Source organism: Camelus dromedarius, chromosome 11 (genome assembly GCF_036321535.1).
Source record: "Camelus dromedarius isolate mCamDro1 chromosome 11, mCamDro1.pat, whole genome shotgun sequence".
Taxonomy (NCBI): domain Eukaryota; kingdom Metazoa; phylum Chordata; class Mammalia; order Artiodactyla; family Camelidae; genus Camelus; species Camelus dromedarius.
This window is the reverse complement of record NC_087446.1, coordinates 50570619-50586461: the sequence shown is the minus strand read 5'-3', so window position 1 is coordinate 50586461 and position 15843 is coordinate 50570619. Positions and strand designations below refer to the sequence as shown.

The following is a 15843-nucleotide window of genomic DNA, read 5'->3' as shown; positions in this document are numbered from 1 at the left end:
ACAGCAAAGGGCCAGCTCCATGAGTCTGTACCAGGATCAAACCCACATGTGAAATATCTGTGTCAATTCTGCTTTGGGACTGTAACGGCGGAAGTCAGGAAAAAAAAAAAAAACAAACCTCACAAAACTGCTCTGCTCCTTTAAGATGCAGAAATATCAGTGAGCATTCACAATTTTCCTCCACTGAAAAGCGCGTTGAATATAATAGGGAAGTCATTGAATACTATGCCTTTCTATTATATCCAAGTGATTTTCGCAGTAGGCAATCTGCTAGTACACCACAGGAGTCCCACACTTTGAAATAAAATGGCATTGTGGATAGAGTCTCGTGTGTGATCCTTTTTCAGTCCAGAGCACTGCCTAGTTTTCTTACTCTTGGCTGAATTGAGTGGGCAATCCACAGAGAGTGAGGGAGAAGAGGAAAAACACATAATGAGGTTTTTTTGGTCATTATCAATAATATAATTCTGCTCTGTCAATTACTGGAGTGGAGTGGTGACTAGATATCATATTTCGAAAATAAACTTAAAAAAAAAAAAGATTCTTCCATCGCTAAAGTGGTAGACAAACCATTTGCTGCAGCAGGGGGCAAAAATCAGTAAATCTCGGTAGATCCTGGCATGTTTTCCTTACACGTCTGGTGCAATAATGTGGAATATGAGTCAGAGAAACACTTCTTCCCATCCCCCGCCTCACATGAGCCTAATATAAAATCTATTTAGGAAGGACACTCTGCACCAGGCATCCTATATGCCTAATTTTCTTTAAACGAGGCATTAATAAAATCATGCTAGCATCTAATAAGATTTTTAATTCCTTGAGGGTAGGAACCATGGCTAATCGTTAATGAGTCTAATTTAGTGAAGAGCATTTAGTTCCCTTCTTGGCAGAAACCACCAACAGAATATTCCTGGCCCTACAAGATGTATCCATACGGGTTGTGTTACTGAAGGCTCCAGAACGAAATGGACAGCAGACTGGTCAGTGTTCCTGGATGCGCTCAAGAAAGATGGGTTTCCAGAGTTACTGCAGAAAATGACAGCAGGGGTATCGAAGAATGAAAGGGGAGTTTTGGAAGCACGCTGCCATTTTCCTGTGGAATGTGTTCCCATTTGCCATTACAAATATGTAAAGAACTAGCTTACGGAGCATGATGCCAAGACACTGAGGTTCAGTAACCCGCTCCCCACAGGACCAGAGCTTTGCACACACAGTCACTGCCAGGGAGATCTGTGCCAGATCCAGAGTCACTAAAGGCAGGAATTCATTTTTATTAAAAAAAAGAAAAGAAAGAGAAGAAAACCCCTCTTTGTCCACTTTGTGAGAAATCTCTAGCCAGCTGATACAAATTTAAGACAGAGTAGTAGTACTCACAAACTCTGGGGTTCGGAAATCCTGCTGACTCTCCAGTGTTCCAAAACCGGAGACAATTGTCTGTTCGAGGTTTTCCAAGACTGAAAGCAAACAAACAAATAATTTAATAAATGAGCCTGAATTCTTGTTGGCTCACGTATTTTTTGCTTTTAAATCAGCAGCACTGGCTTAACAACTCTTTTTCATCATCTGTGTCACACTTACGGGTTTATATTATTTTTTTAAATTTTCATTTATTTTTAAATATTTATTTATTTATTTATTTTATTAGCAGTGGTACTGGGGATTGAACCCAGAACCTCATGCACGCTAAGCACACACTTTACCACTAAAGCTATGTTCCCCCCGCCTCCCCCCAGGTTTACAGTATTGAACACTTCCCACTAATCAGGGACACTCAAGATCTTCAGCACCTGTTCATCTACTGGACAATGCCATGCTTGTAGGATATTAGGTCTCTAAATGCACTAGGCTAGATCCTCCATGGGAAATCATTTAGCTCCTACATGGAAGGACACAGCAACTAAATGTTATAAAACCCTAGCCCAGAACACTTTAGCCTATTGGTGCTCTGTTTTCTACTGCATCTCAGGGAACTAATATGGACTCATTTTAGGGTCGTGAGTTTCTGTTTTAAAAATCTGTTGAATAGCGCTGTCTGATAGAAAGATGCTCGGAGCCAAACGAAATATTCTAGTAGATACATTAAGAAAATTAAAAAGAAACAGGTAAGATTAATTTGAGCCGGAAGATTTATCTAGCCTGCCATACTCAGATACTCATTTCAACATGTGCGTTTAATATAAAAAATTACCCGTGAAATATTTTACATATTTTCAGAACCAAGCCTTAGAAACGCAATGTGCATGTTATTCTCACAACACATCTCCGTTTAGACTAGAGATGGGACCAGTGGTTACTGCACTGGACGGCACTGTGTTAGAAGGATAAAGGAACCAAAGCCAGAAGGTGGGTCATCCTGTGAGACACTGGTCTCGTCTTTTTCTTTTGTTTTTTAATTGAAGTATAGTCAGTTTATAATGTGTCAATTTCTGGTGTATAGCATGTTTCAGTCATACACAGACATACACATATTCCTTTTCACACTAGTCTCATCTTGTAAATGAGTTCCTGACATGAATAAGAGGGACTGTTCCAGATTAAAAGATACTGGGCCAAAACAAACATTTGCAGTGTGTGTGGTTCTGGAGTAGATCCCGGTTTAAACAATCCAGATGTAAAAGCCTTAAAAACAAATTGGGAAAATGTGAGTATCAATCAGTGTTGGACTGTATTAGTATCGGTAAGTGTAGCAAGGTAATTTTGGCTGTGTAGAAAAAGTGTTATTAATCACACTTAGCATTCTTAAATATTTAAATAAAAATTAGTAAACCTTTAAATAAATATTCTCACTTCTTAACAGATTTTTGTCTCCAATAAATCAATAACATGAAAAAGGCAGACTGTTAGAGATTTAAAGAGCCCTAAGGAACATAACTCCAATGTGCGTTTTCCCCACATCAACAAACAATCCAGTTCTGACACTGTCCACCTGAAGACAGCATCACATTCCTCAGGTTAAGGGCTGAGTCCCACAAGACTGCCCCCACTTCAGATGCCAATTGGAGTCCAGGTTGTCACCTGTGCTTCTGACCGACTGGCTATAAATCAGAGGTTCCCACCACACTCTCCAGGGGTTCAATTAATTTCCTAGAGTGGCTCACAGAACTCAGAGGAACATTTTCTTACATTTATGAGGTTCCTATAAAGGGTGATTTAAAGGATAGAGATGCAGAGTCGGATGAAGAGGTGTGCGGGACGAGGTGCGGAGCTTCCACGCCCTCTCCAGGCACACTGCTCTCCCCACATCACCACGCTCTCACCAACCTGGAGCTCTCCAGACCCTGTCTTTTTGGGTTTTTATGGAGGCTTCATTACAAAGACATGGCTGATTGATGACCATTGGCCACTGGCAACTGATTCACCTTGCCCCTCTCCCCAGCTGGGGGCAAGGGGGTTGAGAGTGAAAGTTTCTACTCTGGGATCACTGGGTGGGTTCCCCTGGCAGCCAGCCCCCTCCCTTGGTTATCTAGGGGATTTCCCAGTCACCTCATTAACATAACAAAGGCATTTTTTATCCCTCTTATCACTTAGAAAATTCCAAGAGTTTTCAAAAATAGACCTGTGCCAGGAACCAAGGAAGACCCAAAATATATTTCTTATTATAAATCACAATGTCATTAGAAATATGTAGTACTCAACTATATCCTAACTTAGACAAACCAGCTGTAAAGAGCATTTATCAAAACCAGGAGGGGGCGAGGGGGACAGTATAGCTCAGTGGTAGAGAACCAGCTTAGCAGGCATGAGGTCCTGGATTCAATCTCCAGTACCTCCATTAAAATTAACACATTAAATTTTAAAAAATTAATTACCCCCTTCCCAAAAAAGACTGCTTAAAGAATAAATTAATTAAAAACATAGGAGGATTGAGTATGGAATAAGCATTATGTTAAGAAATTACTTTTCATTTTATGAAGTGTGATGTTATCTTAGTTTTGCAGTGCCTATTTTTCGAATGCATGTTAATTTTTTAAAATCTATTGGAGGCTTTTGTGAAAGAGAAGGCTGGGTCCCTAATGATCCGGAAAAGTTCTCTTCAGTAGCCCAAAAGAAAGCTGGGCATGTATAGGGGAGAGATCGCTAAATGACTGACTGAAAAAACTAAAACATCAGCCAACAACTCAGTCATTTAGGTCTGGCGCATCACTCACTAAGAAACATCCCAGTATCTGGATTCGATTTTAGCTTCACTCAATCTTGCCACTAAACTCATACCATTGTAAGCCTATGAACTGCAAGAAAATGCCAGTAGAAAAGGCCACACAAACGAGTGATCCTAAAGCTTCCGAAAAAACTGAGTTCACCCCAGGACCACTACATGTGAGCAACAAGCACAAACAGGAAACAGATGAGGTGAGCTGCAGGCAGAGACCTGGGGTTAAGGTGCTTGCCCCTGAGAGCTCCAGGAAGGTGACGGCCGTTACTGCACAGTCTGCTACACTCAGGGAATTGTAAGGGAATGGACTGGTTATCCTGACATCAGAACAGTGGTCCAAGATAATTACATTCTTGACAGACCGCCTTTAAAACGTGCTAAAATGTGTTTATGCAATTGGCTATGGGGGTGAGTTTTAAACTGGTGTCTTGCAGCTTGGTTCACAGTAAAAAGACAGGACCTAACATTTTTATAGCATTAAGACAGATATTGAGAAAAGTGTATCTGTGACGCTTTTTTTTTCTGGCAGAACTAGCAAGTCAATGAAACATAATACTTGCAGGTATTTCTTTTTTTATTATTATTATTTTTTAATGAGTACCACAAATCTGATGGAGTGACTTGACTTCTGCATCTTATCTGGATTCCTTTGTAACCAGCTCCCAGTTTATTTATTATGTATCTGGGGTCAACAGATGGGACAGAGCTTCTAAGGTTGATTTTTTCTTTTTTTTTTTTTCCCCCTAATGAAAGGAGAGGCTTAAAAAAGTATGAATTTTGCCTAAAGACAGAGGAGACAGAAGATGTATCACCCAGATGTTCTATCAAATTAAGGCATCTAGGCAGCTGGACAGGATTTATGAGAGAAAATATAGAACTACTTACAGTTTTAGTTATTCTGTTGGTAATGGAAACTAATAGATTCACTGGTTAATGTCAAACACAAAGGAGAAACTGTAAATTTGAGTGAATAAAACAGAAATGGTTTTATTGAAACATCATCTAGGTAGAATGAAGCTGCAGCTGTTACTCCCACGATCTAACACAGTACTGAGAAGCAGGTGATTTATGATGCTAATATGATAATGACACCTCCCTACCAAGGGGCTCCAGGTACTGTTTGATAGTCTCATTTCTGGTAACCTAACACAGCTGAAAAAGTTCATTTCTTAGCAAAAATAAAACAGTCGAAATCAAGATGACACTTGAGGGCTTTTGATTAAAATAGGGGCAGAATCAGAGGAAAAAAAAATCCTAAAAAGGCAAAAATGTCTATTTTATTTTCTTCTTAATAAGTCATTTTTAACGTAGTATTTGAAAGGCGTGTTTCGTATCACCATAATGGTTGCCCTACACAACAGAAGTACAACCTTGAGTGACATCATGATTAGCGCCTTTCATTTTGGCACTTTGGGACCACTATGTCCTCTGCTTGTCAAAAAGCTGATGAGAGAACTCAGAACTGGCTATTCTAATGTGAAAAAACTCCGGTCTTGACATGTCCATGAAATTTTGCATGGATGCAATACGAACGTGCAATTGAAAGTCAGGTTCAGCAAACCTTCGTCGCCTCGTTTATACATATTTTGCACCCTCATTGTGGTCTTAGGCCCTGGGGATACCAAGAAGAATCAGACAAAGTTCTCTCTTCTGGAGGAAAGGAGTTTGAGACATGATAAATGCTGCTTTTAAAATAATTAGTAAGGGCTAAGCAAGACAAATGGAGTATTGTAAAAATACCGAAGAAAACCTTGTGCACACATATATCAACTGGCTGACTGTGGACAAAACTCAAATAATTAAGACTTTAGGTCAAAAGAAACCCACTAAATAATACTTTTCCTAAATTTAATAGTATTTAATCATATAACAGTTAGTCAAAAATAAAAGAAACTTAAACAAATTTTTTAAAACTTTTATGAATGCAGTCACTGCAGTAAGACTGAAGCAATAAGGCCATCAGTGGTCCTAGTCCTGACACACATGAAGGGCCCAACAGGAATGTCTAGAAGTCCAGTCACACTAACGGATTAGCATCAGAACAGTTAAAACGTCACCAGAAAGTTACAGTTCACATGATTACTTGTCTATCAATTAGAAACGGAAATCATCCAGTTGCAAAAGAGAGAGATAACTTCTACAGTAAAGATGATTGAGATTTACTTACAATGGCCAATAAAAAGAGCCATTATCTACACTTCATAGCTTAGATAATCTATTATCCATCAGAAAACACAAAACGACCTCTTGGGAAACTCATGGGTAAGACTCAAAGTGCCTGATAAGCAGTGCCCCAGGAATGAAAATCATCAGAACTAGGCATCCACACTTTATCCTTTATCTAACTTTATAGCACCAGCATGGCAGGTTGGCAGGTTGTTGGCAGGTTGTTGGGTCCAAGTGACATGTCTATTATGGTGATTGGTTGTGACTGAGATGGTCAGAGACATAGCAAGTATATAAGAGACAGCAGGTAAAGAGGGACCAAGGCCTGGTGCAAGGGGCACTGGGCATGGATTAAGGGGACTGACTGAGTTAATCTTCAACTTAACTGCACAATCTTGGGCAATCACTTATTCTCAGTTTATTTATCTGAAACTAATGATAAAATTACTTGCCCTGGTTATCTCACAGGTTATGCAAAGAATACAAATGACAATTCAAAAGTATATTGTTAAAAAAAAAACACTATCTAAATATAAATTAAGTTCATGTACACAGAACCTAATCAAATCATGTGATATGAAGACATAAATGTAAACGGAAATATCCTGAGTGTGCTATTATGCGCCTGGCACTCCTAAAGGTCTGACTTTACTTAATCTTGTTTTTATCCTCATTTTCACAGATGATGAAAAATGGGAGGTTATTAGCTGCTTGAAGTCACTAGAAGTGATCTGAATCTGTTTGATTCCAAAATTGCACATGTTTTTGAATACACTAATGTCTCCTAAGCTGCTCTGAATAATTCCAGGGGGGCCCCTGATGCTAAATATAAGTTGATAAGAAATTAAAATTGTGAGTATACGTTTAAAAAGTACTAACAACAGACTAACATATCTTGAAAAACAAATAATGAAAAAAGCAATGCAATGAAATTTATTTATATAGCACCCACAACTAGAAGACTTAATGGAAAAGCTCCACAAAATAAACAAAAATATTTTGGCAAGTGGCAAAAGATATTCATATTCAGGTGATATGAGTGATATGAGTACAAAAAACAAGATGAGGGGGGAGGGTATAGCTCAAGTGGTAGAGCGTATGCTTAGCATGCATGAGGTCCTGGGTTCAATCCCCAGTACCCCCTCTAAGAATAAATAAGTCAATCTAATTACCTCCCCCCATGAAAAAAAGAAAAAAAAAAATAAAGCAAAAACCAAGATGAACAGAGTATAGAAACTGTTCTCAGAAATTTCATGATTTACTAAATGTACAATTAAAAAATGTTAAAAGAATGGCCCAAATCACCTTAGAAATGAAGATGTGTTCACATAGCCAGACTGGGCAGGATGTCTAGTCATCTGCCAGGTAGTCCTATACCTGACACTCTCTTCTCCCATTTGACCAGACGCCTCTGAAAACTGGCTTTCAGCATACATCTGATGTTTGACCTGAATACCAGCACTCCCCCAAAATACTGATTTTTAAAGCAACCACACACTTGGGCCACCATTCTTGGCACTCTCATAATTTCCAGGCATCATGTGAGCCTGTCCAGTCTCTCTCCTCACATCACTTACAGCTAAGCCTACACCCCAGGTCCTGCATCGCCCTCTGGCAGTCATATTTGGTCTCCAGGTTCACATCTCTTTGGCCTCAGTTTAACAGGATCTACTATATTTTGGTGACAATTAAACAGGGGGAAAAAATCTATTTTCCACATTATCTAGAGGTTGTAAGCTTAGAGATGACAGGCCTTGTAATATTATATGAGAGTCTAAATTGGGATAAAACGTCATTATTAATGAAGAGAAAGTTAATAATGAAACATAAAACGCAAAGACAGGAGAGTTCCCAGGCTAAGATGGCTGTACTTTACTACCCAGGGCAGTGAACTTGAATTGTTAAAGACCTCTACACAGTATAACCCTGTGGCTTCACTTAAACCTAAATCTCAGTTTCCTCCTCAGTAAAATGCAGATTATAATACCTACATCAGAAAGTCATTGTGGAGAGTAAATTAACTGAAACAAAGATAAAAGTGACTTGGAAACTGTTATGTACTATATAAATTTGGGGTACTTTTTTTTAAACTTCAATCTTTAATAAATGTTGGCATCCTTTACCTTGTCAGGAACCAATTTCCCCTTCTAACTTTTTACCCTGACTATCCCTACCATTTTCATTTCCTTTTTTGTAATAAAATAAATTTAAACAACAGAAAAAGATAATATTAATTCAGCAAATATTTTTGAGTTGACCTCAATGTCCTGAGCTCTGTTGGCTATTGCTTTCAACAGAAAGAAATGTGAATCAGGAAATGTCTCCTCACTTTTCTGAATCTGGATGAATCAATCTCTTACCACACCTTGTTACTGTCATATAAACACGATGACTATAATATTTAAATGAAAAACTATGGCATTCTCCTCTAATCACTCCCAGAATGCAAATTCCCAATTCAGTTTGATGGTTTCTGTTAGAGTTCTGTTTTTCCATCTTCAGAAAGACAAAAGTGTACTCTGTCTTTCTCAATTTCTCTCTCTTTCTCTCAGACAATTCTGGAAGTGAAAAAATTTGTTAGGGTAAGAACATTTGGGGGGGCGCTCATGATGGGGACCTAGTACTACCCATCAAGCAATTTATAAAGTTAATAAATATTTCCGCTACATTATGGTAAAAAGAGCCTTGTTTCAAAGTCCCACTGTAGCATCTGCCTTCTTGATTAATGTATTAGCATCAGATTCAACCTAGACTCTGAGGCCGTTCTTGACTTTGCTCTCGCCCCTACTCCCGACATTTGGTCAGTCACCAAGTTTTCTCCTTTTTCAGTTCAACCTTATCCTAAGTACTTTCTATCCGGAATGCACCTCCCCTCACCTCCACTTTACCCTGTCTTTAAATTTTCATTTTAATGTCACCATTTACATACGAGGTTAAGTGAGTTGCCTCCACCTCACGCTCTTACAGCACTTAGCATGTCCGGTAAAACCTGTCATGTCACTGTAGGAGGTGGCCAGAGACTGAATTGTGGCATCATTAGCTTTTAAAAACACAGTATTTTGGGTGGGGAAGGAGGGTATAGCTCAGCGGTAGAGCGCGTACTTAGCATGCACAGGGTCCTGGGTTCGATCCCCAGTACCTCCATTAAAATAAGTAAGTAAATAAATAAACTCTAATAACCGCCCCCAAACAATAATAAATAAATAATTAATTTTAAAATATAGTATTTTTCAGTTGGTCTTCTAGTGAGAGTGTGGAAAAGAAATAAAAGTGAGTAGATAATCATAAACAAATTTGCAGCTTATACTGAACAGAGTTCCAAAGAATCACATAGTTGTTTCTCTCTCACAACTGGCCACCTCCACAGAAGGTAACATCTGGGGAAAACATACATGTCTATCCCTCTCCTCACACCGTATGGCCATCACTTGCTTTCTTCTCCACTGGTCCATAATCTCCTGGAGGGCAAGCCATTATCTTACTCTACTTTGTTTCCTCAAAACCTGAAACAGTACTTAGCGTATTATAGATGCCCCATAAGTGAGTGAATAAATGATGGAATGAACGATGAACTCTGTCTCTCTAGAAATGTTACTAATGTTCTTCAGTTCCCTCTGAATGCAACTAAATTACCTATGTAATAAGAAGAAAGTTTTTATATTTCCAGAAACATTGCATTGGGCCACACGGAGATACAGTCACACACAAAACAGTAGAGTGTCCCTGCAAGATAATATTCTTCAAATATTTGGGCAGTATTTATGAAAAGGAGGGACTCAGCCTCTCCTGCACCGTGCCCACCGCTCCAGCAATGTCTCAGACAGGAACATGTTCCTACCCGCAGCACAGAAGACTCCACAGCAGAATGGAAGGGGGACAAGTTCAAGGAGTCCTTTGGGCATCTCACCCTCCCAGCCCTAGCCCAAGAGGCAACTCTATACACAAATAACAACATCCCTGAGAAGAGCGCCGTGAACACGATGTTCTCCATCTGGTTACCCTCCCGGGGTGTGTAGTGTCATTTTTGCTCCTCTTACGCACTGCCTTTCCCTATTTCTGCAATCCTCTCACAATAATTTAGCTCCAAAAAATGTCCCTGGAAGTTAAACACATCTCCTTTTGAAGAGCTGGAAACAATCCTCACATTATTCATTCTCACATCATCCCAACCTCATTAGCTAATACTTTTATAGAAAAGCCCAATAGTATCACAAACCTAGTGGATTCTAACTGAATTTATTAGTTTCTTTATCATCTAAAAAAGCTGTTTTGTAGTAACATATGTACATCATAACGATTGCCATTTAAATAATTCTTAAATGTACAATTTGCTGGCATTAATTCTGTTCATAATGTTGCACAACTGTAACCACGGTTTCCAAAACATTTTTTAAAATCATTTCTGAGACTGTAACCATTAAGCAATAACTCCCCATTTCCTCCTCCCCTAGTTCATAGTAACTGCTAACATACTTTCAGTCTCTATGAATTTGCCTATTCTAGATATTTCCTGTGAGCAGAATCATAAAATATTTGTCCTTTTGTTTCTGGTGCTTGTTTCACTTAGCACAATGATGTCAAGGTTCATCCATGTATATCAGAACGGCATCCCTTTTTCTGGCTGAATAATATTCCATTGTCTGTATATACCACATTTTGTTTATCCATTCATCTGTTGATGAACACTTGGGTTGTTTCTACCTTTCAGCTACTGTAAATAATACTGCAATGAACAATGGTGTATAAATATCTGTTTGCATCTGTTTTCAACTCTTCTGTGTATATACCTAGTAGTAGAATTGCTGAATCATGTGGTAATTTTATGTTTAGCTTTTTGAGAAACCACCTAATTGTTTTCTGCAGTGACTGCACTATTTTACTTTCCCATCAGCAATGTATGAGGGTGTCAATTTCTCACCAGTACTTGTTACTTTAAAAAAAAAAAAAAAAAAAAGCTAGCCAACCTAGCAGGTGTGAACTGGTGGTGTGGTTCGGATTTGCATTTCCCTAATGACAGATGCTGCTGAGCATCTTTTCCTGTGCTACTGATCATTTGTAGATCTTCTCGGAAGAAAGGTCTACTCAAGTCCTTTGCTCATTTTTTAACTGGGTGATTTGTCTTTTTGTTGAGACATAGGAGTTCATTATATACTTTCTGGATAGTCAAGCCTTATCAGATATATTATTTCCAAATGTTTCTCCCACTCTGTTATCTTTCTGCTTTCTTGATAATATCCTTTGATGCACTAAAGTTTTTATTTTGATAAAGTCCAATTTATCTATTTTGTTGTTATTGTTGTCCATGCTTTTGGTGTTATGTCTAAGAATCCACTGCCAAATCCAAAGTCACAAAGGTTTACCTCTGTGTTCTTCTAACAGTTTATGGCTTTGGCTCTTACATTTAGAGTTTTGATCCATTTTAAGTTAACTTTTATAGGGAACGTGAGGTTGGGGTCCAACTACATTTTTTTGGCATGTGGAAATCCAGCTGTCACAACACCGTTTGTTAAAAAGACTCTTTTTTCCTCATTGAGTGTACTTGGCACTCTTCTTAAAAATCAACTGGCCATTTCTGGCCAATTTCTGGACTCTCAATTTTATTCTGTTGGATTTTACATTTACCCATATGCTAGTATCACACTGTTTTGATTACTGTAGCAGCTTTGCAGTAAGTTTTGAAATCAGTAAATGTGGATCTTTTGACTTTGTTCTTTTTCGAAATCATTTTGGCTATTCAGGCCCTCTTGCAATTCCATGTGAATTTGAGTCTTATCCATTTCTGCAACCTTTACCATTTTAACAAACATATTTAAAATTTTTTAGATCTAATAACATTAGCAATAATCAATCATAAAACTGAAGATGAATTCTTATTTAATTTTACCATTTTGGTATTGTTTTTTAAAAGCTTGGCTAAGACAGTTATCTTCTATAAAGGACAAATGGTATTAATTATAGAAGTTTCCAACATCTTGGAAAGCTATCACTATTGCTTCACAGTCCAGTTGGTTCAGGTCTCTTAAGACCCCCAGGGTTCCCACTGGAATACCACCCTGAGTTTGCAGTTGGCTATAGCTCAGCTGAAACTTGGTTCTAGTCACTGACTTGTCAGTTTCCAGATTACAATGACTATACATGTCCAGGGGACGAAAGAAGACACCACACTTAAATTTCCATTGTCTTTAAACTCAAAGCACATTTGAGTCATAACTTCATGCTTCACCTACCAGGGTAGGCCTGATTTTAAAATCAGTTTTTGAAGTGTAGGAGGGATGAGAACATAGAAAGGCAAGGGGAAAAAAAAAAAACCAAAAACACTATCAATCCACATTCCTTTATTCAAAACCTTTGATGCCAAAAACTTTGTGCTTCAGAATTCTTCCTCCTCAGGGGAGTCTGGGACAGCACCTCTTAGTCAAACATGGTCATGTTTTGCAGCCAAAAATGTGAACAGTCACTATAAGTGGGTGGAATAAAAACTATGTTCTCATGTTGGTTGAGGTCAGATTTTTTTCAGCAGATCTGTTAGGTTTTGTAACATAAATTACCAAAAAAAAATTTTTTCCAGCGCTTTTTGGATTTTGAATTGTGAGTAAGGAATTGTGAAGGTCTAACTACTAAGGATGTCATTAGCACATAATAACAGAAGAGCTCAAAACTCTATTAAAGCTGCTCATCACATGCACACGGAGCAAAAAGGCTTCCAGTTGCCTTAGCGTGAGAGACTAGGAAGTAAGGACCCCTAGATTTTCATCACCTCCCATCACCTCACAAGCTGAGAGTTTATTAGCAAATCAGTATTTCTCCCCAGTAATCAGCGACAAATAAACTCTAATCCAGAAAGTAAACCTTAAATCTGCATAAAAGGAGAACCAGAATTGATATAAATGGATCATTTTTAATGACCAAATTGACAGAAAATAGTTATCAATACCTAATATTAGCAAAGGCACAGGGAACAGATACAGATATTGCCAGTGTCAGGTTAAGTTTCTAGGTAGCAATTTGGCAAATGTACCAAAGGCTTTAACATTATTCACACCCTTTGATTTGATACTTCTATTTCTGAGAAAGAATATTTGCTTCCTTAAATCAACTAGGATACAGTTCTATGATATTATATTAATTATATATGATATTATATAAATACAATCATTTAGATTAATTTTGTAAGAGAATATTCATGACACGGAAAATTTTAATAATGTATCTCAATGAGGAAAAGTAAATTATAAAACTGCATATAGTATATACCCAAAAGAATTGAAATCAAGAATTCAAACCAATATTTGAACACCCATGTTCATAGCAGTATTATTCATAATAACTAATAGGGAGATGCAATACAAGTGTCCATCTATGGATGAATGGATAAACAAAACATATAATGGAATATTATTTAGCCCTAAAAAGTAAATTCTGACATGGATGTAACAACATGGATGAATCCTAAGGATATTATGCTAAGTGAAATAAGCCAGTCACAAAAAGCCAAATACTATATGATTCCATTTACATGAGGTCCACGGAGTAGTCAAATTCAGAGAAACAGAAAGCAAAATGATGGTTGCCAGAGGCTGGGAGGAGGAAGGAATGGGGAGTTATTATTAGTGGGTGCAGTTTCAGTTTTGCAAGATGAAGAAGTTCTGGTGATGGATGGTTGCACAACAATGTGCATGTACTTAATGTCACTGAACCATTCACTTAAAAATGGTTACAATGGTACTCTTTGGGCTATGTGTAGTTTACTACAATGAAAAAAAAGGGTAGTTAAAAAAAAATCTGCTAACAACTGTAGATGAGACTGTACCAAGCTGCAGGGGCTGGGGTTCTTCGATGAGCAGACAAGATCTGTGTCATGCTCTACCCTCCTTAGTAGAAACCTCTCTAAAGGCTCAAGTCCACGACCGCTATCGGCAGTGTGGGTGTGGGGGGCTCTCATGGTGCTTGGGTTTTCATCACTACATTTTAACTCTCCCCTTTGCCGTGAGCCATTCTCCAATAAACTGAAGAGTATACAACCGACCAAAAGATAATGGGTGGTGGAAGAGCGGATGTTTTTATTTTCTTCTTAGTACTTGTCTATGTTTTGCAACTCTGATACAGTGGACATATACAAAACATGAACATGTCAAGAAGCATCTCAATATTAACATATTCAGACCAAGGTTACTAATTTCCACCTTCCACTGTGTCTTCTACCCGTCCCCGCAAAAGACTTGCTATACCCCAAGTCTTCCCCATCTTGGCAAGTGGCCCCCAAATTCATCAAATTCATCAGACCAAAATTGGTGGAATCCTCCCTTTCCTTCATACCCCCCATATTCAGTTCCTCGATAATCCCGTCAGTTGAATGTCCAAAATCTACCCAGAAACCAGCTACTTCTCCCCATTCCCACAGGCCCAGATAATAATAGCTAACACTTAAAAGAGTGCTTAATATATTCCAGAGCCTGTTTCATAGCTAAGTTCTTCTTTTCTATGAACCCATCTCATCCTCATAACAGCCCTGTAGGGTAAATGTAAGTATTATAGTTACTTTAATATCACTGATGAAGAGGCACAGAGAAGTCAAGTACTTTGCCCAAGATCACACAGCTCAACAGAAGGAAAATCCTAATTTGAACCCAGGAGCCCACAGGCTATGCTTGTAACTACTACAATACACTGCCCTCGGCCTTGGATAGCTTGCTGTTTTCCCTTACTCGGTCTCTGTTCAATATCCCTGCCTCAGAGACACTGTCCCTGAAATTCTAACTTAAACAGCCCCAGAGCAGAGCGACTGTTCTTTGTCACCTTCCCCTGCTGTAGTTTCCTTTAGCATTTAATTAATAGTTGCTGAATTATTATAAATTATGTGAGTCCCACGATGGCCGAAATGTTGCCTTGTCTGTAGCTGAATCCCAAGCACCTAGAATAGTGCCAGGGCCATAGTAGGGACGCCACGATTTTCTGCTGAGTGATGACCAAATGGACGCTTAACTTCTCTAAGGCTAGCTGCTGGAGTCGGAAAGACCTAAACTCAAATCCCAGACCCATCACTTCCTAACTATGCAAACTTGGGCAGCTTATTCAACCTTTCTATGCCTCAGTCTACCCTGAAAATTGGGGCCAATAGTACTTCTGAGACAGGAGGGAAGGGGGCAGGACACAGCTGTTAAAGGAATGACATAGCAATTAAAGATATGACCCCAGTAGACCTTGAGGCCCAAAATGGCAAAAGACCCAACTCCCAGTAGACCTTGAGCCTTGTAATACACTCAGTAATATACTAGCATGGTAAATGGCATACTCACAGGGGCAATGACAGTTTCTATGCTGACCGTAAAATGTCAAAAAGTGGGCAGTGGCCCAGTAACTGGGAATCCCAGCCCCTTCCCCAAAGTAGCTGGAATAATCCTATGAAGTTACTGAGCCCATAAAAACTAACAACATGGCACCCCACGGACTCTCGCTCCGTCTCGCCTTTGGAGACAGACTGCACTCTGTCTATGGAGTACCTCTGAATAAATCTGCCTTCACTC

At 38.7% G+C, this 15843-nt stretch overlaps 1 protein-coding gene across 3 annotated transcripts in view; it reads right to left on the bottom strand.

Moving 5' to 3' along the window:
- ANO6 (anoctamin 6) overlaps positions 1-15843 on the bottom strand; it is a 278097-nt gene that overhangs the window by 109167 nt on the left and 153087 nt on the right. For all 3 annotated transcript variants that reach the window (XM_064491795.1, XM_031462717.2, XM_010989569.3), the window contains one exon: positions 1375-1454. In XM_064491795.1, the coding sequence (XP_064347865.1) occupies positions 1375-1454 (80 nt within the window). The remainder of the gene's footprint in view (positions 1-1374; positions 1455-15843) is intronic.